Below are 25,978 nucleotides of genomic sequence, written 5' to 3'. Positions count from 1 at the left end.
TGGTTTATGTGGTGACAGTAGTTGTTCTCAGGATGTTAGGTTCCAGCTGCAATTTGGATCCTCAGAAGTGAGACTGACCAGGACTGTGACAAATAGCTTTCCTCATAAAGCCAAGCTATAAGTTGGGAAACACTCTGAAGTCCTTGGACTGTATACAGATATGGAGGGGTTCTTTTTGGATATTACCCTGTGCTAATTCTCAAAGAGGAGGGGGAAGGAGGTGTAGTTTGTGGAAAAGATTTGGTTCTTTCCAGCCATTTCATTCAACCTAGAAAAAACATTTTTTGACTTTGTTGCTTTGTGGAAGGGGGTGGGGGAATGATCTAAATGAAGTGGCTGACACAGCTACCTGGGTCAAAGTGTGACTTCACAGTGCGATTCAAAAAGACAACCGGGGCCACACCTGTTTGTGTGCAGAGGAGGGGGCTGACATGCCCAGGAAGCTTGGTGGGAAAACCAGTCAAAGATGAGCCTGTGGCCACTTTCTAGTTCAATGGTGCCACATTTGGCTTTCAGGAGAGGTAAGTAGTTGGAACAGGGAGCAAATTTCTCCTGAACCTGGATCTGTGACTTATTTAGTTTGGTGGAACTTCCCTGCTCTGTTCGCCTCGGAGAGAGATGACTGCGAGCAGATTTCTAACCCACAGGAGCAGAGCCACTTAGGAAGCAGGCAGAAGGTGTTTTAAAGCCCCTGAGGGTGCTGAAACCCAAGCAGACCCGACCATTATTTCATCTGCAGAAGTAAATGAGGCTGATTGACTCTATCACCACAGCAAATCAAAATGTCCCTGGCATGTCCATGACCTCTTCTTCATTTCACACAGCTTGGCAAAGGCAGTCTTCCAGCCTCTCGTATCCCTGGTGAATGTCAGGCCTGCCTTTCAATCAACTTTTATTTCCAAATATACATTTCAGGAATTTTTCAGGAGCTGGGGTGGGGGCTTTAAGAAAGGAGAGGTACGGGCTATGTTACAGTTCAGGAAGGGTATAAAAGGACATTAATCATTCCCGTGGAAACCTTCCCGTCAGCAAGTCAAACTGCTGATATTAATGAGTGTGTTTCATATTTCATTGAGGCTCTCCTGGTTTCAGCTGCTCCTTATGATTCAGCTGGCAAAACACAAAGTGGTTGCCTAAGGAGTGGGTGAACGTCCCACAGATAGGCAGTAAAGGGGTATTTCAGGGCTCTGCCAAGTCTCCCCAGGCTCAGGGCGCCATGTAGGTGCCAACTCCAAGCCCATCCATTATTCCTTCAGCTGCTGCCTGACATGGTGAGGGGGAAGGGCACTGCTCAGTGGGACTCATGGCTGCTCAAAGCTCAAGGAAGATGGAAGAGACAGAGACTGTGGGTATTGTTCTGGGTTATATAAGGAACCCAAGTGCAGAAAATGTACAGTTGGCCCCTGAACAACACAGGTATGAACCACACGGGTCCACTTGTACTCAGATTTCTTTCACTAAATGCCTATTAGAGTACTACACCATCTATAGTTGGAGCAGCAACTATACAGTTATGGATGGATTTTTGACTGCTCAAGGTCACCGTCCCTAACCTCTGTGTAGCTCAAGGGTTAACTGTAAACCCAAAGTTGAAGCAACTATGGGAAATGAAAATTTATTTCAACTTTAACAAGAGGCAAGCCTTTGTAGAAGAGAGGATAAGATTTCCTCAGCTAAAATGGAGTACTGATGAGCAAAGGTATATAGTTAGAATAAAGGGGAGGGGTTGGGGTATAGACTGGTGATCAGTATTCCCTAAGTACTTCAACCACAACATGTTTTTTTTCCCTCTTAAAACCAGCCTTCTTGCTGCAGGATGAGAACTCTCCCTTGTCAGGGCCTGGGATATTCCCAGCCCCTAAACTGACCTTTTCAGGCCCTTGGGAAGCCCAGGCAGCTTTAGGTGACTGAGTAGTGAGAGGACAAACAACTGAGAAAGGAGGCTTGTCCTGGGGGATGTTTTCTGTACAGTGGGGAGTCTGGTGGGCCAGGGCCAACAGAACGTGTGGCTCCTCGGCCATCAGGCTCCCTCACTGGCACTCAGTGTCTTTCGCTCTCACAGTACTTAACAAGGGCTGGCCATGAGCCTGGCTGCAAGTCCAGGCCCATCCTGGGGAGGGGCTGGTGCACTCACCGGGAAGGGCAGTCTCTCCGGTTGCAGGGGATAGGCTGCACAGCAGGGCGCACCTTCCCCGCGCAGTGAGCAGGGTCCACCTCCGTGTTGTTCAGGAGACACCGCAGGCGGGGCTGCTGAACCCCCCTGTTGCCACAGGAGGCTGAGCAGGTCACCGGTCTGTCCACAGACCACCAGTAATCTGTCATAGGAGGAGAATCAGAGGTGACAAGAAGGTAGCATCAATGCTCATGCTGTTCCTTCTGAGCAGGGTGGGGTGGGGCAGGGAGGGGATGAGGTGCTGTTATGAATGAGGCTGTGCCCCGTGATGCTTCCTGTGGTGCAGTGGTAAAGAACCCACCTGCCAATGAAGGAGATGCAGGTTTGATCCCTGGGTCAAGAAGATCTCCTGAAGAAGGAAATGGCAACCCACTCTAATATTCTTGCCTGGGAAATCCCATGGAGAGAGGAGCCTGATGGGCTACATCCATTGGGTTGCAAAGAGTTGGACACATGACTTAGTGACTGAAATAAAGTGCCCCTCAGTGGGCTCCAGGTCTAGGCAAGTCACATGGTCTCCAAGGGCCTGAGCTGGCTCATCCAATAAAGTGAGTACAGTTCCTTTATCTCATCACACTACTGGAGAACAGGATATAAAGAAAGTACAGGGCCTAGCCCTGGGCTTCCCAGGTGGTGCCAATGGTAAAGAACCCGCCTGCCAATGCAGGAGACATAAGGGATGTGAGTTCGATCCCTTGGTCAGGAAGATCCTCTGAAGAAGGGCATGGCAACCCACTCCATTCTTGCTTGGAGAATCCCATGGACAGAGGAATCTGGTGGGCTACAGTCCATGGGGTCGCAAAGTGTTGGACATGACTGAAGCAACTGAGCATGTGTGGAGCACTGGGTCTAGCCCAGGACCTGGCACCTAGAACTTCATCAGCGGCTGTAGCTCTCATATTTTAAAACCTACTTCCTAAAGTACTTTTATTCCCCCTGTTGGCTTACCAGAAGGTGACTTTATTTTTCAACAAAGAGATATACAAGAGGTACTCAACAATAATATTTAAAAGTCCATATTGGAGCTGGACTTTGTATATGTTACAGAAAAATAGCCTATTAAAAGAACATTCATTTATGGAGGCTATGACATCAGTCAGAAAGGCCATTTCTTTGGACTTTCTATTGGGGGGTCTGGGACTCACTGGTAGGAGAACTGTTAAAAATAACTGTGGGCTGGTAAATTTTGAGTGCTTATTTGTCAATTGTGTTTTACAAAACTTGCAGGTGGACACTGCCTTCTGGTTTTCAGCAGAGACTGGCTGGCTGACAAGAAAATGCAACACTGACTTCCCTATCTGGAAGGCCAAATGGTGGTGGAGGGTGTTTCAGCAGAAAACCTACGGACTCAGAAAAATATCCACCCTTATGTGCTATTCTGGAACGAACTCTGTCGCTTCCCACGGAAGCCTCCATTTTAGGATATGTGCAGTAGAATTTTGCTTTCCTTGTAAGTGTTACATACAGGCCACAGGTAGAACCAGCCTATGGAAAACTCAAAGGCCTCGCGTAGTTTCTATAATAAGGCCAGTTTGGGCTCCTTTCCCACTCTGCTGGGCTCTTTCGCTACCCTTTCTTGGGGCAGCGAATGCAGGCCCCATCCAAAGGCTCTTGGACCCGCACGTGTACCTGGCAGGTGAATGTGTGAGCCACACAGACTCCTCAGTCTGCTCATGGACAGACCACAGGGCAGGGGCCAGGCAAGCACGCGACATGTGACTGTAGCTAAAGGCTTCTGGATGACCCACTGGTCCTGGTGCCAGCCCCAGTCTCCAAGGCAGGGGACAGAAACCACATGGTTCACCTCAAGAGGAAATTTTAAACCAATCCAACAGAGAAAACTTGTATTTCCCTAACAGGCGAGTGTGTGTGTTCTTTAGTGGTTAGGCCAGCATAAAGGAAACATCTGCTCTCCTGTGTGGATCTCCTTGGTCCTGAGCAGCAGTAACATGGTGAGCAGAAGGGCACACCTATGAAAGCAGCACTGACTTTTCCAGGTTCTGCTGAGATGCAGATAAGTGGCTTTTCGGAAGAGAGCCTCATGGTAATGGCAACATGGTTGGGTTTCCATTTTCACACTCTTAAGGACCACCAGGGATCAGAAATCACTTTGCTCTGTTAGAGAATTAGATTCCCAAGTAGACTCTCTTTTTCAAGAAGCAAGCCTGGCACCCAGGTCCTGAAGGGTTTCTTACCTTGGATCACTAAAAAGGCCTTCTGCACGAGCATTCCTGCCTCATTCTGAGCAAGGCAGCTGAAGTCCCTGTGAGATCCACCACTAAGATCTGCAACCTGGAGAATCTGTCCAGCTGCCAAGATATGATACATCAGTCCTGTGACATTGGCCACTGGCTGGTCACCGTGGAACCAGGTAATATTGGGAGTAGGGTCACCTTTGACAGGGCAGCCTGGAAGGAGAGGAGAGGAGGGGTAAGCCATGGATACAGCCAAAAAGGACACATTCCTGATGAGCTGCTTGACGATGTCCATGGATTTTGAGGCCATACATTCAGTGTTGCTTCCCTATGACATTCCCAAGCAAATAGGAGATATTTCTGTTCTCTGGGATACTGGGAAAGTGACTATTATTCATTCAACTCAAGGAAAAAATCCTGGGGAACATGAAGTACCTATTTTAACCTATGTCCCTGTACTAATTAAAAAAAATGAAGCAATTAAGATTTACTCATTGAATGTGATTTCACAAATTAGTTCCTATGCCATTTTTTAAAATTGTAGGATAACTGCTTTACAATATTGTGTTGGCCTCTGACAGAAATCAACATGAATTAGCCACAGGTTTACATATGTCCCCTCCCTCCTGAGCCCGCCTCCCATCTCCCACCCCTCTAGGTTGTCACAGAGCACTGGGTTGAGCTCCCTGTGTCACAAAACAAATCCCCACTGGCTATCTGTTTTACATATGGTAACATATGTTCAATGCTCCTCTCTCCATTCATCCCACCCTCTTCTTTCCCTACTGTGTCCACAAGTCTGTTTGCTATGTCTGCATCTCCATTGCTGCCCTGCAAAAAGGTTCATCCTATCTTTCTAGATTCTGTACACCTGTTAATATACAATATTTGTCCTTCTCTTTTTGACTTACTTCACTTTGTATAATAGGCTGTTATACTGAAAGAAGTCACTTCTTCAAATGCAGTGTTTTGGGGAAAAAAACCCATGTACTGATGTATGTAGTGATAATTAAGAATCAAACTTTAATTGGTAAATATCTAATGTCTGCCTCCATTTTACTCTTTATGTGATTTTCAAGCCCCAAATTTTCAACAAAGACTAGAAAAACAATTTTAAACACTGATCTCATTTCTCTGTAAGTCAAGAACTTTGGTCTTTCGACAGCTCTTCTGACAACTAAGCCTGCACTGGACATGTAAAATGTCATACTTATTACAAAGTCATTTAACTTACTGTGTTACATTAAAATTCTGAAATAAAACTGAGATATGATGTCTATTTAGCAGCATAAAATTAGTGAAATAAACTGCAACTCTGAGAGAAAACTCATTACCTCTAAATTTGTACTTGCTGAATTTGCTGTTGTGACTCCAGAAATTTAGCTTCCAGAGAAAAATTATTTGAAAATCTCAAAATGCAAGATAAATCATTCAAAATAAAGATAGTAGAGGTTTTTTACTCAGTTCAGTTGCTCAGTCGTGTCTGGCTCTTTGAGACCCTATGGACTGCACAGTTCACTTAAAAAATATGTATTTGGTGCATAGTGTTCTGGGGACAGTTAAGTAAGTAATGACTATCTTCTTTTGTTCAAGGAGATCTCAACTGGTATGGGATGCAAAAAAGCACACCAATAAAGCTGAGATGTAGGCAGAAGATGGGATCAGTGAGACACACAGATGGTCACCCGCATGGATGTGTGTGCTTGCGGATCTGTATGGAGAACAGATCTCCTAACGCTGACTTGTGCTGTGTTCTGGGGGCGGCACTGTTAGGATTTTTATAAGATGGCAGCGTTAACACAGGAAAGGTCTTTAAAGAGATAGATCTAGCTTACTGCCAGAGGCCCAGAGATATTAAGAAATGTTAACAGACCGTTCCAAGATCAAAGCCAGACCTTCTATCTGACTCATTGCCTTCTATTCTTTCCTCTATATCTACTACTTGTCTGGCGGGGCACCAACAATTTATTAGGTTGGCCAAGTTTGTCTGAGTGTTTGGCCAACTCAGTACTTAGGCACTTTGATACCTCCTTTCGTTGTCTGCTTACTCCCTTTATTCCCTTGCCTTTTTACATTTTCACTGTGGTTGTGTAGGTTGAAGTAGTAGCAACAGACTGCTTCTGCAGAAGGCCCCTGGAAAAACAACGCTAAAATTGACCCTCAGAAGTTCAGTCTGGAATATCATTACAGGACCCAATTTTTCAGTCCTCCCTATGTGGACTCACTCTGCAGTGTAATTTTGCAGGGTGGACTATACTTCCCCTCCTCCTGACTTTAGTTTTGGCCATGTGACTACTCTGGCTGATAAAATGGCTACCAACAACCAGTCCATTCTGAAGGAGATCAGCCCTGGGATTTCTTTGGAAGGAATGATGCTAAAGCTGAAACTCCAGTACTTTGGCCACCTCATGCGAAGAGTTGACTCATTGGAAAAGACTCTGATGCTGGGAGGGATTGGGGGCAGGAGGAGAAGGGGACGACAGAGGATGAGATGGCTGGATGGCATCATTGACTCGATGGCCGTGAGTTTGAGTGAACTCCGGGAGTTGGTGATGGACAGGGAGGCTTGGCGTGCTGCAATTGATGGGGTCACAAATAGTCAGACATGACTGAGCGACTGAACTAAAACTAAAAACTAAAACAAACACTAGAAATGAAAAATCTGAAAAGGAAATTAAGACAATTCCAGGATTTCCCTGGTGGTCCAGTAGTTAAGAATATGCCTGCCAATGCAGGGGACACAGGTTCAATCCGTGGTCTGAGAGGATTCCACATGCTGCAGGGAAGCTAATACCCTGCACCACAACTAAACTGAGCCCATGCTCCTAGAAGACATGCTCTGCAACAAGGGAAACCACAGTGAGGAGCCTGCACACTGCAGCTAGAGAGTAGAGAGTAGCTAGAGAGTACTCGAGTACTCTCTAGAAGCTACTAGAGAGTTCCTTCTGCTTGCCATAACCTAAAGAAAGTCCATGTGCAGCTACAAAGATGCAGAGCAGCCAAAATAAAAAATAGCATTTTAAACAGAAAACAATTCCATTTATACAACTATCAAAAACAATAAAATATTTAAGAATAAACTAAACCAAGTAGGCAAAAGACGTGTACACTGAAAATTACAAAACATTGCTAAAATAAAGAAAAACATAAATGAATGAAGGGATACAAGAGAGTGAAAACGTGACTCACACAAATGAAAATATTTACAAATCAGATCTGATAAGAGATTAATATATAAAGATACAGAAAGAATTCCTACAACTCAACAAAAAACACTAACCAAATTTAAAAATGAGCAAAACACTTGAATAGATATTTTTCAAAGATAGGCAAATGTTAATCAGTATGTGAAAAGATGCTCAACATCACTAATTGCTACAGAAACACAAATCAAAACCACAATGATATACCACTTTATGACCATTAGGATGGCTATTATTTAAATTTGAGAAAAAAATTAACTAGAGTTGATGAAGATGTGGGAAAATTATAATGCTTGTGTTATGCTGGTAGAAATGTAAAATGGTGCAGCCACTGTGGAAAACAATATCAAAATTCCTAAAAAAATTTAGAATTACTCAGCAGTTATTCTACTTCTCTACTCGTCTCACATGCTAGTAAAGTAATGCTCAAAATTCTTCAAGCCAGGCTTCAGCAATACGTGAACCGTCAACTTCCAGATGTTCAAGCTGGTTTTAGAAAAGGCAGAGGAACCAGAGATCAAATTGCCAACATCTGCTGGATCATTGAAAAAGCAAGAGAGTTCCAGAAAAACATCTATTTCTGCTTTGCTGACTATGCCAAAGCCTTTGACTGTGTGGATCACAATAAATTGTGGAAAATTCTGAAAGAGATGGGAATACCAGACCACCTGACCTGCCTCTTGGGAAACCTGTATGCAGGTCAGGAAGCAACAGTTAGAACTGGATATGGAACAACAGAGTGGCTCCAAATAGGAAAAGGAGTACTTCAAGGCTGTATATTGTCACCCTGCTTATTTAACTTATATGCAGAGTACATCATGAGCAATGCTGGGCTGGAAGAAGCACAAGCTGGAATCAAGATTGCTGGGAGAAATATTAATAACCTGAGATATGCAGATGACATCACCCTCATGGCAGAAAGTGAAGAAGAACTAAAGAGCCTCTTGATGAAAGTGAAAGAGGAGAACGAAAAAGTTGGCTTAAAGCTCAACATGCCCTGGGATGACCCAGAGGGATGGTATGAGGAAGGAGGTGGGAGGGGGGTTCAGGATGGGGAACACATGTACACTCATGGCACATTCATGTTGATGTATGGCAAAACCAATACAATATTGTAAACTAATTAGCCTCCAATTAAAATAAATAAATTTATATATATACAAAAAAGCTCAACATTCAGAAAACGAAGATCATGGCATCTGGTCCCATCACTTCATGGGAAATAGATGGGGAAACAGTGGAAACAGTGTCAGACTTTATTTTTGGGGGCTCCAAAATCACTGCAGATGGTGACTGCAGCCATGAAATTAAAAGACATTTACTCCTTGGAAGGAAAGTTATGACTAACCTAGATAGCATATTGAAAAGCAGAGACATTACTTTGCCAACAAAGGTCCGTCTAGTCAAGGCTATGGTTTTTCCAGTAGTCATGTATGGATTTGAGAGTTGGACTATAAAGAAAGCTGAGCGCCGAAGAATTGATGCTTTTGAACTGTGGTGTTGGAGAAGACTCTTGAGAGTCCCTTGGACTGCAAGGAGATCGAACCAGTCCATCCTAAAGGAGATCAGCCCTGGGTGTTCATTGGAAGGACTGATGCTGAAGCTGAAACTCCAATACTTTGGCCTCCTGATGCGGAGAGCTGACTCATTTGAAAAGACTCTGATGCCGGGAAAGATTGAGGGCAAGAGGAGAAGGGGATGACAGAGGATGAGATGGCTGGATGGCATCACCAACTCAATGGACATGGGTTTGGGCAGACTCTGGCAGTTGGTGATGGTCAGGGAGGCCTGGCGTGCTGCGGTTCATGGGGTCGCAAAGAGTCAGACATGACTGAGTGGCTGAACTGAACTGAACTATTCTACTTCTGGCTATATATCCAAAAGATTTGAAAGCAGTACTTGAATAGATATTTGTACACCAATGTCCACTGCAGCATTATTCATGATAGCCAAATGGTGAAAACAACTCAGAGGGCCATCAACAGATGGATGGATAAGCAAATGTGATAAATATATATGATGAATATTATTCAGACTTAAAAGGGAATAAAATTCTGATACATGTGACAACATGCATTAAACTTGAAAACATTAAGTACAGGAAGTCAGACAGCATAGGACAAATATTGTATGACTCCTCTTATATGAGATACCTAGAGCAGCCAAATTTGTAGAAACAGAAAGTGAATAGTAATTAGCAGGGGCTGGAGGAAGGAGGCAATGGAGTATTATTATTTAATGGTCTGGGTTTCTGTTTAAGATGATGAAGAAGTTCTAGAGATGGATAGTGTGAGGTTGTGCAACAGTAGGAATGTAATTAATGCCACTGAATTGTACACTTAAAAATGGTTAAAATTGTAAATTGTACATTACATGTATTTTTCCATAATAAAATAACTGAGGCGGCAGATGTGCTGGGTGCCAGTTTTGATCCTAGACCTCGAGAGACCTAGTGAGTTTTTGCTTGTGTTCTTGTGCCCTTGCCATCACTGTAGAACATGCCTGGACTAGCCTGATGGTCCCAAGGGGACGATGAGAAAAACGTGGAGAAGAGCCAAGTCAGTCCAGCCAAACCCAGTTTAGATCAGCTGAACTAAGGAAGATCAGTAAGAATAAATGATTGTTATTTTAAGCCACTGTATCTTGGGTTTTTTTTTTAATGCATCTTCAGGGGTAGCGTGAGGTAACTAATTGATACATTTAGGGAATAGGGGCTTCCAGATCAGCTGTGGATCCAAGGCATCCAGTAGGATGGAGTTTCTACCCGTGTGCTGACCCAGCTCTCACCTGACCCGGTTCACCATCTCAGAGGAGCAGGCTCCCCACATGCTTTTGGTGGCATCTAGGCATCTATATGCCATGAGGCTCACGGTGGTGTCACTGTACTCCTGTTATGGAATGAGGGTGCGAATGGCCTTGGGGAGAGGTGCATAGAGATCATGCCATTGGGGACCTCTAAGGACTCAGCAGCACCCACTCCCTCCAGTCCCAAATGTCATCTGGAGTCAGACGTTGGTTTAATTTTCTAATAAAAGTCATGGAAGCTGTATGTTTGTTTAGGCATACAGCATGATTTCAAAACAAGTTTGAAACAAGTACAGCCTCTTTGACTTACTGAAACAGACAGATCTACAGATCTATGTCTTCCTATCCCATTTGCTTTAAAGAAGAAAAGATGCCATATGCTGCTGAGATGCTGGCTGCAATAATTGTTTTGATTGTTGTGGACAGAGTACGGTGAGACTGACTAGATTCCAAATTGAAAAATAAGAACCTTGCTCTTCCCAAGGAAACAGGAGATTTTGGCCAGGCAATCTCTCAATTTAGCTTTAATCTTCATTTTTCCAACTCCATTAGGATTAGTTTTCTGAGAGACCATTTAGGCAGGGAAAGGAGTGGTAGCAGCCACAGGCTGTTCTCTATGGCTGATAAAGTTACTTATCCAGGAGCCAGAAATCTTAGTCAGCTAAGTGGTACATTTCATACTGTTCATACTGTTTATGGGGTTCTCAAGGCAAGAATACTGAAGTAGTTTGCCATTCCCTTCTCCAGTGGACCACATTCTGTCATTTCACATTCTGAACAGTATGAAAAGGCAAAATGATAGGATACCGAAAGGGGAACTCCCCAGGTCGGTAGGTGCCCAATATGCTACTGGAGATCAGTGGAGAAATAACTCCAGAAAGAATGAAGGGATGGAGCCAAAGCAAAAACAATACCCAGTTGTGGATGTGACTGGTGATAGAAGCAAGATCCGATGCTGTAAGGAGCAATATTGCATAGGAACCTGGAATGTCAGGTCCATGAATCAAGGCAAATTGGAAGTAGTCAAACAGGAGATGGCAAGAGTGAACATCAACATTCTAGGAATCAGCGAACTAAAATGGACTGGAATGGGTGAATTTAACTCAGATGAGCATTATATCTACTACTGTGGGCAGGAATCCCTTAGGAGAAATGGAGTAGCCATTCTAGTCAACAAAAGAGTCCGAAATGCAGTACTTGGATGCAATCTCAAAAACGACAGAAAGATCTCTGTTTCCAAGGCAAACCATTCAATATCACTGTAATCCAAGCCCCAACCTGTAATGCTGAAGAAGCTGAAGTTGAATGGTTCTATGAAGACCTACAGGACCTTTTAGAACTAACACCCAAAAAAGATGTCCTTCTCATTATAGGGGACTGGAATGCAAAAGTAGGAAGTCAAGAAACACCTGGAGTAACAGACAAATTTGGTCTTGGAGTATGGGATGAAGCAGGGCAAAGGCTAATAGAGTTTTGCCAAGAGAATGCACTGGTCATAGCAAAAACTCTCTTCCAACAACACAAGAGAAGACTCTACACATGGACATCACCAGATGGTAAACACTGAAATCAGACTGATAATATTCTTTGCAGCCAAAGATGGAGAAGCTCTATACAGTCAGCAAAAACGAGACCAGGAGGTGACTGTGGCTCAGATCATGAACTCCTTATTGCCAAATTCAGACTTAAATTGAAGCAAGTGGGGAAAACCACTAGACCATTCAGGTATGACCTAAATAAAATCCCTTATGATTACACAGTAGAAGTGAGAAATAGATTTAAGGGACTAGATCTGATAGACAGAGTGCCTGATGAACTATGGACAGAGGTTTGTGACACTGTACAGGAGACAGGGATCAAGACCATCCCCATGGAAAAGAAATGCAAAAAAGCAAAATGGCTGTCTGAGGAGGCCTTATAAATAGCTGTGAAAAGGGGAGAAGTAAAAAGCAAAGGAGAAAAAGAAAGATAAAAGCATCTGAATGCAGAGTTCCAAAGAATAGCAAGGAGAGATAAGAAAGCCTTCCTCAGTGATCAATGCAAAGAAATAGAGGAAAACAACAGAATGGGAAAGACTAGAGATCTCTTCAAGAAAATTAGAGATACCAAGGGAACATTTCATGCAAAGATGGGCTCGATAAAGGACAGACATGTTAAGGACCTAACAGAAGCAGAAGGTATTAAGAAGAGGTGGCAAGAATACACAGAAGAACTGTACAAAAAAGAGCTTCACGACCCAGATAATCATGATGGTGTAATCACTCACCTAGACCCAGACATCCTGGAATGTGAAGTGGGCCTTAGAAAGCATCACTATGAACAAAGCTAGTGGACGTGATGGAATTTCAGTTGAGCTATTTCAAATCCTGAAAGATGATGCTGTGAAAGTGCTGCACTCAATATGCCAGCAAATTAGGAAAACTCAGCAGTGGCCACAGGACTGGAAAAGGTCAGTTTTCATTTCAATCCCAAAGAAAGGCAATGCCAAAGAATGCTCAAACTACCACACAATTGTACTCATCACACACGCTAGTAAAATAATGCTCAAAATTCTCCAAGCCAGGCTTCAACAGTATGTGAACTGTGAACTTCCAAATGTTCAAGCTGGTTTTAGAAAAGGCAGAGGAACCAGAGATCAAATTGCCAACATCTGCTGGATCATGGAAAAAGCAAGAGAGTTCCAGAAAAACATCTATTTCTGCTTTGTTGACTATGCCAAAGCCTTTGACTGTGTGGATCACAATAAATTGTGGAAAATTCTGAAAGAGATGGGAATACCAGACCACCTGACTTGCCTCTTGAGAAACCTGTATGCAGGTCAGGAAGCTACAGTTAGAACTGGACATGGAATAACAGACTGGTTCCAAATAGGAAGAGGAGTACGTCAAGGCTGTGTATTCTCACCCTGCTTATTTAACTTCTATGCAGAGTATACCATAAGAAACACTGGGCTGAAAGAAGCACAAGCTGGAATCAAGATTACCGGGAGAAATATCAATAACCTCAGATATGCAGATGACACCACCCTTAAGGCAGAAAGCGAAGAGGAACTAAAAAGCCTCTTGATGTAAGTGAAAGAGGAGGATGAAAAAGTTGGCTTAAAGCTCAACATTCAGAAAACGAAGATCATGGCATCTGATCCCATCACTTCATGGGAAATAGATGGGGAAACAGTGGAAACAGTGTCAGACTTTATTTTTGTGGGCTCCAAAATCACTGCAGATGGTGACTGCAGCCATGAAATTAAAAGACAGTTACTCCTTGGAAGCAAAGTTATGACCAACCTAGATAGCATATTCAAAAGCAGGGATATTACTTTGCCAACAAACGTCCGTCTAGTCAAGGCTATGGTTTTTCCAGTAGTCATGTATGGATGTGAGAGTTGGACTGTGAAGAAAGCTGAGCACTGAAGCATTGATGCTTTTGAACTGTGGTGTTGGAGAAGACTCTGAGAGTCCCTTGGACTGCAAGGAGATCCAACCAGTCCATCCTATAGGAGATCAGTTCTGGGTGTTCATTGGAAGGACTGATGCTGAAGCTGAAACTCCGTACTTTGGCCACCTCATGTGAAGAGTTGACTCTTTGGAAAAGACCCTGATGCTGGGAGGGATTGGGGGCAGGAGGAGAAGGGGACGACAGAGGATGAGATGGCTGGATGGCATCACTGACTCGATGGAAGTGAGTTTGAGTGAACTCCATGAGTTAGTGATTGACAGGGAGGCCTGGCGTGGTGTGGTCCATGGGGTCGCAAAGAGTGTGTCACAACTGAGTGACTGAACTGAAGTGGTACATTTGCATAACAATTACATTTAAAATCATTTTTGTTTCCTGTAATCAGAGGTTAGATTGTTCAGCCAGGCTCTCTCTCTTAGCCCATCAGGGTCCTGCATGTTGGACCCATATCTGGGGCTTAGCAGCTTGGTGCTCCTAGTGAGCGTGAAGGCTGCAATGGATGTGGAGATTTTGAAACTGAAAGTGAGAAAGACTCTTGAGGAGCAGAAACTGAGACTTTGAGTATTTGAGAAGCTACATTCACAGTAATGCCTCTCACTCTGAAATCTATCAGGGTAAAGATCTGTTCTGTAGGAAGTTTCGAAAGGAAAAGCAGTTTTGTTACTTTCACATTTAGTCACATAGATACATGACTCTCAGAAGAGAACTCTAGATTTTGGTAAGGTTCTCTGGTTTCTGTTTTCCAATCTATAAATGAGAGCTTTTGATTTAATCAATACTTTTCAAATTGATGTTCCTTGGGGCCCTAAGGTTTTGCAGAGGTATTGGGGAGGGGGAGAGGGTTGGGGAAATTTGATAGGGAATCTGGGTTCTCTATATGGGGTTTTGGGGCCTTTATCCTCATTTCAATTACAGCAGAATTAATATATTGGACTTCTGCATAAGATTCTTTTATTGGTAACCAGTGAGTTAGAGGATTTTTAAGGTGCTTTTAGGTTCTCAACATCATCTCAAACTCATTGTTCTCACTCCTCTTCTCAGATATACCAGTGTAAAGGGCAAAGAAGAATTAGTCAGTCTGTATTGTTTAGATCAATATGTAGTAAAATTGAACTGCGCTGATGAAAGGCTCCTGAAGGGAAGTTATACATGGAGATTATTGAGGATTAAGAAGAATGGAGATCATGGAAAGTAGAGGAGGAGTGCAGTCTAGAAGATACAGTATGAGCAAAGTACAAAGATGAAAAAACTGGTGATGTGTCTTAGAGGAAAAACTAAGCTGACTTGATTGGAACATGGGGAGCAAAGATGATGCTGGCACGGTGGTAAGAGCTGCAATAGAGAGGATCTTAAAGGACAACATATGGTCTTTTGGTAACCCCTGCAGGTTTCTGTAGAGAGGAGTGATCTAGGCTGGCTTTAGAAGAATCACTAAGGTGGTTCTTTCTAAGAAGTACTGGCTTGAGAGAAAGAATACAGGATATGAGACATACAAGAAATGAGACATATTTGCAAAGGTAGCTCTGACAGGATGTGGGTAGAAGTGGGTGGAGACAAAGAAGAGAAGCTGAAGAGACTGGAACACTAGTGGAATTGTTAACAGAAGCAAGTAAATCAGGAAAAGAAGCTATTCCTTATTTCTACCCCAGTGATGGATACATTCAGTTTTAAGCATATTGACTTTAAAGGTTGTGACAGAATCAAAGGATGGAAAAATCCATTGATATGATTAAAATTGAAGTTAGCAGTAAAAACTGAGGATATATTTTGGGAACCAGTCTCATAGGTGTGTGGAAGAAGTCTTCAGTGAAAAGAGGCCAGGTCTCAGGAGAAGACAGTGGAAGAACTCTAATGTTCACTGACTGAAGAAGGGAGAGGAGGCATTAAAGCGGTCTGTGAGATAGGAGAAAAATTGAGCCCATGTGATGTCATGGGAATCCAGAAAGGAAAGGGATTAAAGAAACAAATTACTAGCATATAACTGAGTTATAGAAGAGATTGTGGAATGAATGAGTGATTTCATTTTTTTTTTAATGAAAATAACAAACAAAACATATTCTTTCCACAACCACTCTCCACTCTCTGAGCCCAGGTAACTAAAAGATAAACTTCATTCCAACTCATGTTTTAATAATGATCTGGAATTCCAAGTTAGTGCAATTGGAAATAAAAGTGCTCTGCAAAGTCAAAACATCCCATTCAGTGTTATGTATACATATTTTTTAAAGATAGAATTTACCTCTGGGCCTTGAATCTTTAGAAGTATACCAACAGCTGTGTTATTAAGAAGATAAAGGATTAAAGAAGAGGGTGAATGAGAATGCTTAAAATGTTGCAAAACAGGAATGGGATAGATCTTGGCCAGAAAACTCTCAAAACAAGGGATTGACTAGGGATTGTAGCATCCAAAAAATGGTGAATAACATGGTTAGACTACCTTAAAACTTAAACAACAACAAAATACACAAAACAACAACTTTTGTAAAGCACTGAAGAGCAATCAAAAGCAGTGGCAGAAACAGAAGAGCAGTCTGTCCTAGAAACCCAGGAACTGCAACAGGAGTGATTTGCTATCTAATGGCTTTTTGCTGAGGAAATTCCTCAATCCCCATATGACCGAGGTTGCTGGAAAATGTATAGCTTTATTGTCTTGAGATGTCAGAGGATAGTGTCTGGGGGCTGTTAGAATAGCTGGAAAGTTAAGCAGTAAAATCCCTTAAGATAAACCTTTACAAAATTTGCATAAATCCTGTCCAAATTCTTTTTAGCAGACCCCAGAGGATCCCAGCAAAAGGGCAGCAGCTAGAAGCTGACATCAGAGTGGAGAATTCAGTTCCCACTGCAGGGAAGACAGAGGTTGAGTCCAGCCAATTTAACTGCCTTTTAGAATAAAACCAAACATTCTTCAGAGGAATATAACAGAATCCAAAGTCTTTCTAGTATATCATCTATAATTTTCATTTTACAATTAAAGAATACTAGGTAAGATAAAAATGTAACCCATACTCAAGAAAAATAGCAGTCAAGAGAAACCAATCCTGAGATGATGCAAGCATTGAAACGAGTGGACAGTGACTTTAAAGCAGTGATTATAAATACGCTTAAGGACTTAGAGGAAAGTCTGCTCATAATAATGAAAAGATGGGGTATCTCAGTAAAGAAGTAGACACTATGAAAACTAATTCTAGAGCTGAAACAACAAAAAAATGAAGTGATATTTCATCTGATGGGCCTAACAGAAAATTGGAGATGGCAGGAGAAAGTGTCAATGAACATGAAGACAGCTCAGCTGAAATTATCCAACATGAAGAACAGAGGGAAAAAAGATAGAAGGAAAAAAAAACCCAGAGCTCCATTGACCTGTGGGAAAGAAGTCTAGTCTATGTGTAACTGAAGCCCAATAAAGAAAGAAAAAAACGAAACAAACATATTAGACGAAAGAAAAATGACAAACCTCCCAAACTTAGAGAACCATAACTCAAAGTGATGAAATTAGTATATTAAAAAAAATCTTGAAAGCATGATGGAGTAATAAGGACTGGGTTTATTCTCTTGCCATAAACACCTAGAAATCTGACAAAAATGTATGAAACTACTGTTTGGACATTAGATAACAGATAGTAGTTGGCTGTGATTCCTGAAAGAAAAGAAATAGATTAGTGAACCCAATGAATTCCCTGCCTTCCTGCTTGGAGGGACATTCTGAGCTGCAGGGTAGGGAGGATGTAATCATTTCCTAGGGTTGCCAGAACAAAGTATCGCAGACTAGTAGACTTAAATGACACAGTTTTATTGTCTCACAGTTCTGGAGTCTAGAAGTTTGATATCAGAATGTCAGCAGTTCTGGTGGTTTCCTGGCCATCTTTGGCGTCCCTTGGCTTGCAGACACGTCACTCCAATCTCTTCATGTTTGCATGGATTTCTCCCTTGAGTGCATGCCTGTCTCTGTGTACAATTTTTCTCCTCTTTATGATGACACCAGTCAAATTAGATTAGGGCCTATCCTAATGACACCATTTTAACTTGATCATCTGCCCAGACGCTATTTCCAAATAAGGTCACATTCACAGGTACTGAGGATAAGAGATTTCAGCAACTTTTGAGGGGCTACAATTCAACCCTTATCAAAGGACTATCCCAGGCAGAGCATGACAATCTGGACTAAGGAATGAGACAAAAAACAGAGTTCAGTGAGGTTGAGGCATCTGGAAGTTGAGCAGAATTCTGGAAATGAGAGTGTTATGTAGAAAAAGAGCTCCAGAAATATGCGTAAATTCCTTTTGAGCCCAAATAAAGATGTATGCACCTACAGAGTGCAACTCTGCACTGACCAAAGATCAACCAGGGAGCTGTGAATTTACCATTTCCCAAAGCTCCAGAAGGGCTCGAAGGGCTGTAAGTCTTGACCAGCCAGAGTGCAGCATCCTTTTCCACCATGAGAGGAACTCAATAGAGACCCTAGAAGAGCCCCAGGTTAAAGCCTACTATAGACTAGCTCTTAATTAAACTTCAGAACAAACTTCAAAAAGATCAGATTAAACTTTGAATAACTTAACTGCTTAAGAGAAGAAAATCCAACAATTGCTAGAATACAACAAAATCTAAACACTTGGTATAAAATTTACATTGGGAAGCTTTCAATCAAATATTACTTGATAAGTCAAGAAGCAGGAAAATGTGACCCATAATCAAGATAAAAATCATTCAGTGGGAACAGATCTAGAAACAACAGGGATGATGAAATTAGTAGACAAAGATATTAAAGCAGGGTATTAAAAATAAATATTTAAAGGAAAATATATACATAGTAAGAAAATGGAAGTTTTAAAAAGAATCAAATGTACTTCTAGAAATGAATCATATTTTATAAAATGAAATTCACTAGTCAGGATTAGAAGATTAAATATTATGGAAAAAAGATTTGTGATAATTGAAGATGTAGTACGAGAAATTAGCCAGAATGAAGCAAAGAGAGAAAAAAGACTGAAAAGAAAAAAATCAAGTGGTCAAACATATATTAGTCAAGGATGCGGTTATACAGGTATATCTGCCAAAATTGTATGGTGAAATTTGTGCATTTTAATAAATGTAAATTTTACCTAAAAGAAAATAAGTAGGTACAGGGGTGGTAGGAAGTTCATGGAAGTAAAAACAAAACCGGGATGGCAGGATATAGTTTGTTGAAGCTGGGTGAAAAGTGTATGGGGTTCATTATGCTGCTCTGTTTACTTTGTATATATATGAAATTACCCATAAAAAAGAGAAAAAAACATGAAATTATTGATCCTCAGAAATGGCTCAGTGTTCAAAAATGTTGCTTTTCATATATTCACACCTACAGTCAATTAATCTTCAACAAGGGAGGCAAGAATATATAATGGAGAAAAGATAGTATCTTCATTAAGTGGTGTTGGGAAAGCAGGACAGCCACATGTAAATCAGTGACGTCAGAACACATCCTCACACCCTACACAAAAATAAACTCAAAATGGCTTAAAGACTTAAACATTAGATGTGATCGCATAAAACTCCTAGAAGAGAACATAGGCAAAACATTCTGACATGAATCATACAAATGTTTTCTTACATCACTCTCCCAAGGCAAAAGAAATAAAAACAAAAATAAACAAACTTACAAGCTCTTGCACAGCAAAGGAAATGATAAAAGAAAATGAAAAGACAACCTACAGGAGAAAATATTTGCAAATGATGTAACTGACATAGGTTTAATTTCTAAAATACATAAATAGCTCATACAACTCAACAACAAAAAACAAAAACCTAATCCAAAAATGGGCAGAAGCCCTAAATAGACATTTCTCCAAAGAAGACATATAGATGGCCAATAGGCACTTGAAAAGATGCTCAACATCGCTAAATATTAAAGAAATACAAATCAAAACTACAATGAGGTTTCACACTAGTCAGAATGACCGCCACTAAAAAGTCTACAAAAAGTTACAAATGCTGGAGAGAGTGTGGAGAAAAGGGAACCCTCCTATTCTGTTGGTGTGCAGCCACTGTGGAAGAGTATGGAGGTTCCTCAGAAAACTAAAAATAGAATTACCATATGATCTAGCAATCCCACTCCTGGACCTATATCTGGACAAAACTATAATTCAAATAGATACATGCACCCCAATGTTCATAGCAGCACTATTCATGATGATAGCTAAGACATGGGAAAAACCTAAATGTCCATTGACAGATGAATGGATAAAGAATATATGGTACATATATACAATGGACTACTGCTCAGCCATAAAAATGAATGAAATGATGCCATTTGAAACAACATGGATGGACCTAGAGATTATCATACCAAGTGAAGTAAGTCAGAAAGAGAAAGAATTTCTATAGGATATCACTTATATGTGGAATCTAAAATCAATATAAATGAACCTATGAAACAGAAACGTGGACAGAGAACAGACTGGTGGCTGCTATGAGGAACAGATGGAGTGGGAGGTTGGGGTTAGCTGACATCAGCTTATAGGGTGGATAAATAACAAGATCCTACTGGACAGGACAAGACTAAATTCAATATCCTATGATAAACCATAGTGAAAAAGAATGTGTGTGTGTGTGTGTGTGTGTGCATAATTGAATCACTTTGCTGTACAGCATTAACACAACACTATACAGTGCAGGTGGTGATTGCAGCCGTGAAATTAAAAGACGCTTACTCTTTGGAAGAAAAGTTATGACCAACCTAGATAGTATATTCAAAAGCAGACACATTACTTTGCTGACTAAGGACCGTCTAGTCAAGGCTATGGTTTTTCCTGTGGTCATGTATGGATGTGAGAGTTGGACTGTGAAGAAGGCTGAGCACCGAAGAATTGATGCGTTTGAACTGTGGTGTTGGAGAAGACTCTTGAGAGCCCCTTGGACTGTAAGGAGATCCAACCAGTGCATTCTGAAGGAGATCAGCCCTGGGATTTCATTGGAAGGAATGATGCTAAAGCTGAAACTCCAGTACTCTGGCCACCTCATGCGAAGAGTTGACTCACTGGAAAAGACTCTGCTGCTGGGAGGGATTGGGGGCAGGAGGAGAAGGGGACGACAGAGGATGAGATGGCTGGATGGCATTACCGACTCGATGGACGTGAGTCTGAGTGAACTCCGGGAGTGGGTGATGGACAGGGAGGCCTGGCGTGCTGCGATTCATGGGGTCGCAAAGAGTCAGACACGACTGAGCGACTGAACTGATAAGTCAACTATACTTAAGTACAAAAGAAAACCTTCCTGCTAGTAGTTTCATTCCTTCCTTCATTCATTTACCTCCCTTGAAGTCAGAGATCACTTTCCCTGTGATCGTGTCACGCTTGACTGCAACAACTTCAGTGTGGTTGCTTTCTAAGGCAGAAATGGCTAGTTATCCCCTCATATCTGCCCTTTCCTTCTTAGTGTAAATGAACCCCTGGTTTCTAGGTAGGGCCATAGCTGCATGGAAGAGAGACATTTCCCATCACCCCTTGAAATAAAATGTGGGCCATGTGATTCCATTCAGTGACATGAGAAGGAAAGTGATATATACACCTTCTGGGACATGGCTTTCAAAGACAAGACCTGCCTTTCTTACCCCTTCCTCCATCCTGCTATTGACAGCATGTATGTGGAGTGAACTGGCTGGCTTAGGTCAATGAAGGCAACATTCTAGGATGGTAGAACAACAGGATTTAAAGTGATATTTTTTTTTGGCCTGGGTCACTAGGTAACATGGTAAATTGCCACACAATGCCTGGGAACTTCTATGTGAGATAGGAATATATTTCTCTCTTGTTCTCTTTGTATTGTATCAGCTGGATCTTTGCTGTAGGCTGCTAAATGTATATCCTAATTACAACAGTCCTAAATATTCTTTCCTTGCTGGGGCAGTCTCCATCTGCTAGACAGGGTGTTCTATTTCCCTTCACATCTGGACACTGACCACAGAGAATGTGTGTAACTACTCCTCTTGGATTGAAAATGCTCTTAGGAAAGTCTACTTTCATTAGGAAAGGGAAAGTGAAGACCAAAATAAACTAATTATAACTAAAGTGAATGACTTATATTGCAGGTCACCTGTCTTTTCCATCACATATCTGTCTTTCAATGCTTTTAACCAAACACATAACTCCTTAAAAACTTCCTTTGTACTCAGGATCGGTATCCCCTCAGCACACATGGAGTGCAGGCCCCTGTGCTTTTATGTACGCGTTATGTGCTTGTCTCTGTGTGTACACAGTGGGCTCTGAGGTTTGCCAGCAGCAAGAGTCAAAGGAAGGAATCTCACATGAATTCCCACTGTGTATGTTCCCAGTGAATAATTATCCATGTTTCACTGCTAATGAGAAAACCTGGCTTGTCACAGGGGTTCCTTTCTGTCACGGACATTTCTCATTTGTTAAAGTAAGAGGAGTATCAATCATTCTTTGAAAGTGAGCAATCTCTCTGGGTGACATCTACAAGGACACCGAAGACGGTGTGCAACTGCACTGCCCACCTCTAGAGAGGCTCGATTAGGAGCCATGCCTCCTCCCCTTTGGCTTTCATGGGCACATTAACAGCATCTTCCACATGGGCTGGCATCTCTTCTTCTGTTTCCCTCCCAGCTACATGAACACTGACCACTTCCATCCTCCCAACCTCAATGTCCAGCCCAGGAAATGGTCCATCACTAGGGAAGGACAGTGCTCTCTCTCTGCAGACCTCAGTTCGTACAGGTCTTGGGTTGGGTAGGTGGCTGAGGGGGAAGCAGTGCTTGGGAAAGCTGCCTGGATCCTGAGAGTTCTGGCAATAGGAAGCTCCTGTCAACCCTTCTTAACCAGTGAAAGAGAATACCGTGTTCAGGCCTCCATTCCTGAGCCTGCTGTGGGTCCACGCTGAGCCAGAGCCCAGTGGGATTCACATATGTGTGAGGGTTTTCCTCCTAGCTTCACCTATTTTTCTTTTTTTTTTCCCCCAACCACATTAATAGGAGAGGCATATAAGTTTAGAATGGGGGAGATGTGTGCAATAAGAAATCAAATTATATATGAAATTGTATCAGCTGGGAATCAGTGTAGCTGTCAGCTGCCATGCATTGACATCCCCGATTAAGTCAAATTGACCTCACTGACTTTCCTCACCATTGTCTCCTATTTCACATGAGTTTCTGGAACTAAAATAGCCTCACTCAGGAAAATAGCTCGAGTTCAACAGGTGAGGGAAACAGGGGGGATGGAAAACCAGGAGGCCTAGTGGCCCCTGACCTCAGCCTCCTTGCACCCTCCGTGAAAGAGCCTGGCTCACCTTACAGGAGGTGGGACAGGGCTGCCTTTGAGTCTCCTGTCTAGAAAGAAGCTCTGAACTCATGATGGTCATAACTCACTGGACCTTTCTGTGGAAGGGCTGAAAATCAACAGGATTTCTGGTCTGCAAGCAGCTTGATTTGTGGACCTCCTTGTAGGATAGCTCAAGCCGACCCAGGCTTTCATTAGCTGCCTGTCACTTATGTGAGTTTCACATCCGGAGTTTATTTTCATGAGTTCTTAGCCCTAATGAGCAGAAGGCAAAAGTTCAGACTTGCATATTCTCTCTCCTCTTCTCCCGCACAGCCGAACAGCTCAGAAAAAGGCAGCTGAGCTTGATGCACTGATTATACAGAAGATGTAAATGGACTGAAAGAGGTTCCCAAGGAAGGATGGCTGGAAAATGGGGCTACACCACCTAAAGGAGGAGGAAAGGGAAGCAGTGCTCTAGGAATTTTCATTTACTGGATTGCCATCTAAAGGAGAAGAAAGCTGTGGCAGATTAGGACATGCTGTGTAAAAATATTAGAGACGTGGCATTATGACTTCACAGGCTGGCTCCACGCCTGTCAGCATTTCTGTAATAATCCTCCAGTTTTTCGCCGAGTTAAAACTTTAACTATAGAAATGATGTGTGCTGGGATGAAACTTGGCACGTGGTGGAGCCAGTCTGGGAGTCCTTTCCTTAATTTAATTTTGCACCACTGGAAAACGCTCACTCAGCCATTTACCACTGATGGCGGATCTCCATTCTGTGCGTGGTATAGGGTGGGGGTGGGCCTCACTGCATTTCCTGGCTCCCTTTCCTTTCAGGTGTGGTATCCCTACTGAGTTACAGAGCTGGTCTGTGAAGCAGCTCCCACTGAATGAATAGGAGTGGGCAGCAGGCTGAGACATAATTAATTCACGTTGCAAAAAAGCTCCCTTCCTTACTCCCTATTTGTCAGTTGGACCCCAGAAGGCTGTGGGAGAAGACAAGCAACTTCAATTTTCATTCTGATTTCTAGGACCTCCCAATAAGTTGGTCAAGTAACCAGGCCAAGACTATTCCCATGTACATTTGCCCAAAGAAAACGAACATTAAAACATTCCTGGAAAAAAGGAAAAATACAAGCCCATTTTCCATTCCCCAATTGTCTTTTTTACTCTTAGGGCAAGCTTTGGGTTTCCGTTGGCAGGGGGCTTGCTAATGTCTCCATGGTTCCTGGGCATCTGGTAGAAGAACCTATTATATGTCTCAGCATGAAAAGTAGCACCATCCAAATTAATGATTTGAGGAAGGCCCTGCCTTCTCCAAAATGATTTGCTTATTGCTTGGTCACTGCCCTCATCCATACCTTAGGACCTGGTTATTCTCTTAGAGGTACGGAAGCCAAGGTGCCACTTAGGATGTGCATGTACGTACAGTCTTGGCTGAGAAAGCATGATTGCGTGGTCTGAGTCTGGCAGTGCTGAGCTACATGCTTCTCCAGGGCTGCCTGGGCCACCGTGGGGGCAGGGGGCTCTGGTAAACCGGCCCAGTTTCTTTTAAATTTTCAGTAGTGTTCACTGGGATTGAGGCTATCTCAAGTGCATAATACACAGAGCTCCCAGGTGTCCTCTGCCAGCAGGCTCTTGGCATAAAAAACACCTTTAAAAATACAGCAGCATTTTTTTTTTTTTAAGTTTCAGATTTCTGGGTTTATAAGTCCCTGGTTGTATCTACCCTCAGGCTGCTGGCAGGTGCTACCTGGCCTGCAGGAAGGAAGACTGGGATGACCCCAGAGGAGGCCTGACTGCAGGCTGCCTAGGGTTGAGGAAGGAGTTTCAATCTACTGATATGATGACCGTTGAATGAACCTCAGAACGTGGATCATACTTGGGTTATACCATACTTCCAAGGACTAAGACAGAATTCCCCTCTCTGTGTATGTTTATTGATGACACCCACTGAGTTTAGATTCTGTAAATAAAGAGACTGATGGTTCACATTTGGTCCAAAATGGGACAATATTTCAGGACTTTGAAGAACTGCTCTGTGTTATCAAGGCGCTACTGTTGTGAGAAGGACAGTTTCAGAGTAAAAGTTGTAGACTCTATGAATATTTATTCTCTTCCCTGAAGTAATATAACCGACTCACCCCTCACTCCAGCCAATGGCAGGCAAGTTAGAAAATATCCAGATTAGGTTGGGGGAAAAAAAAAACAAAAGCCAGCAGCAACTCAGAGCCAACATGCCTTCATGAACTCAGCCTAGGTTTGGCTCTGTTTATGGGCCAGAGCCTTTGTAAAAGAAATAAAACCCCACACACTCCAAAAAAAAAAAAAAAAAAAAAAAAAAAAAAAAAAAAAAAAAGAGAGCCTTCGCTCATGGCCTTGTACACACCCCATTTCAGCTCTTTTCTGTTGAAACAAAGCCACAGAACAGCAGTAGAGATGAAGAATGGCTAATATTCATAGCAGGTATCCTGAGAAGCCTCACTGGGGCACGCCGCAGAGTTCAGCGGCAAGTCACAGGAAGGAGCAACTGCTGACGAGGAATTCCAGGGCCAGTGGCAGGGGTGGGGCGGCTGGGTGAGCACAGAGACCTCTCCTGAATTTATTATCCCCATATACGTCTCCTGGGTGTCAAGGCTCCAGAAACTTCTCAGCTTAGCAAAGAACATAATAAACAGTGTGAGTGAAGTGAATAAGGTGGGGGTGAAGCAGGCAAGCTGAAGTAGGGACTTGAGCCATGGAGAGGAAGAGTGAGGCGAGTATCGGTGAGGATGCTGCTGGCTGACTCCGCTGGGAGTAATCGTAGGTTCTAGCGGGTGATGTCTGGTCTTCCGCAGGTGAGCCTGAAGAGTGTGTGGTTTGTCAAGGGCCTGTAAACAGAGGTGTCCTCTGAAGGAG

General features: G+C 42.6%; 1 protein-coding gene across 3 annotated transcripts in view; it reads right to left on the bottom strand.

The window, feature by feature from the left end:
- ADAMTSL1 (ADAMTS like 1) overlaps positions 1 to 25,978 on the bottom strand; it is a 1,110,365-nt gene that overhangs the window by 41,340 nt on the left and 1,043,047 nt on the right. For all 3 annotated transcript variants that reach the window (XM_069576633.1, XM_069576634.1, XM_069576635.1), the window contains 2 exons: positions 4,369 to 4,581; positions 2,135 to 2,315 (listed from right to left, as the gene is read on the bottom strand). In XM_069576633.1, coding sequence (XP_069432734.1) covers positions 2,135 to 2,315; positions 4,369 to 4,581 — 394 coding nt within the window. The remainder of the gene's footprint in view (positions 1 to 2,134; positions 2,316 to 4,368; positions 4,582 to 25,978) is intronic.

Source organism: Ovis canadensis, chromosome 2, assembly GCF_042477335.2.
Source record: "Ovis canadensis isolate MfBH-ARS-UI-01 breed Bighorn chromosome 2, ARS-UI_OviCan_v2, whole genome shotgun sequence".
Taxonomy (NCBI): Eukaryota; Metazoa; Chordata; class Mammalia; order Artiodactyla; family Bovidae; genus Ovis; species Ovis canadensis.
This window is presented reverse-complemented; position numbering and strand designations above follow the sequence as displayed.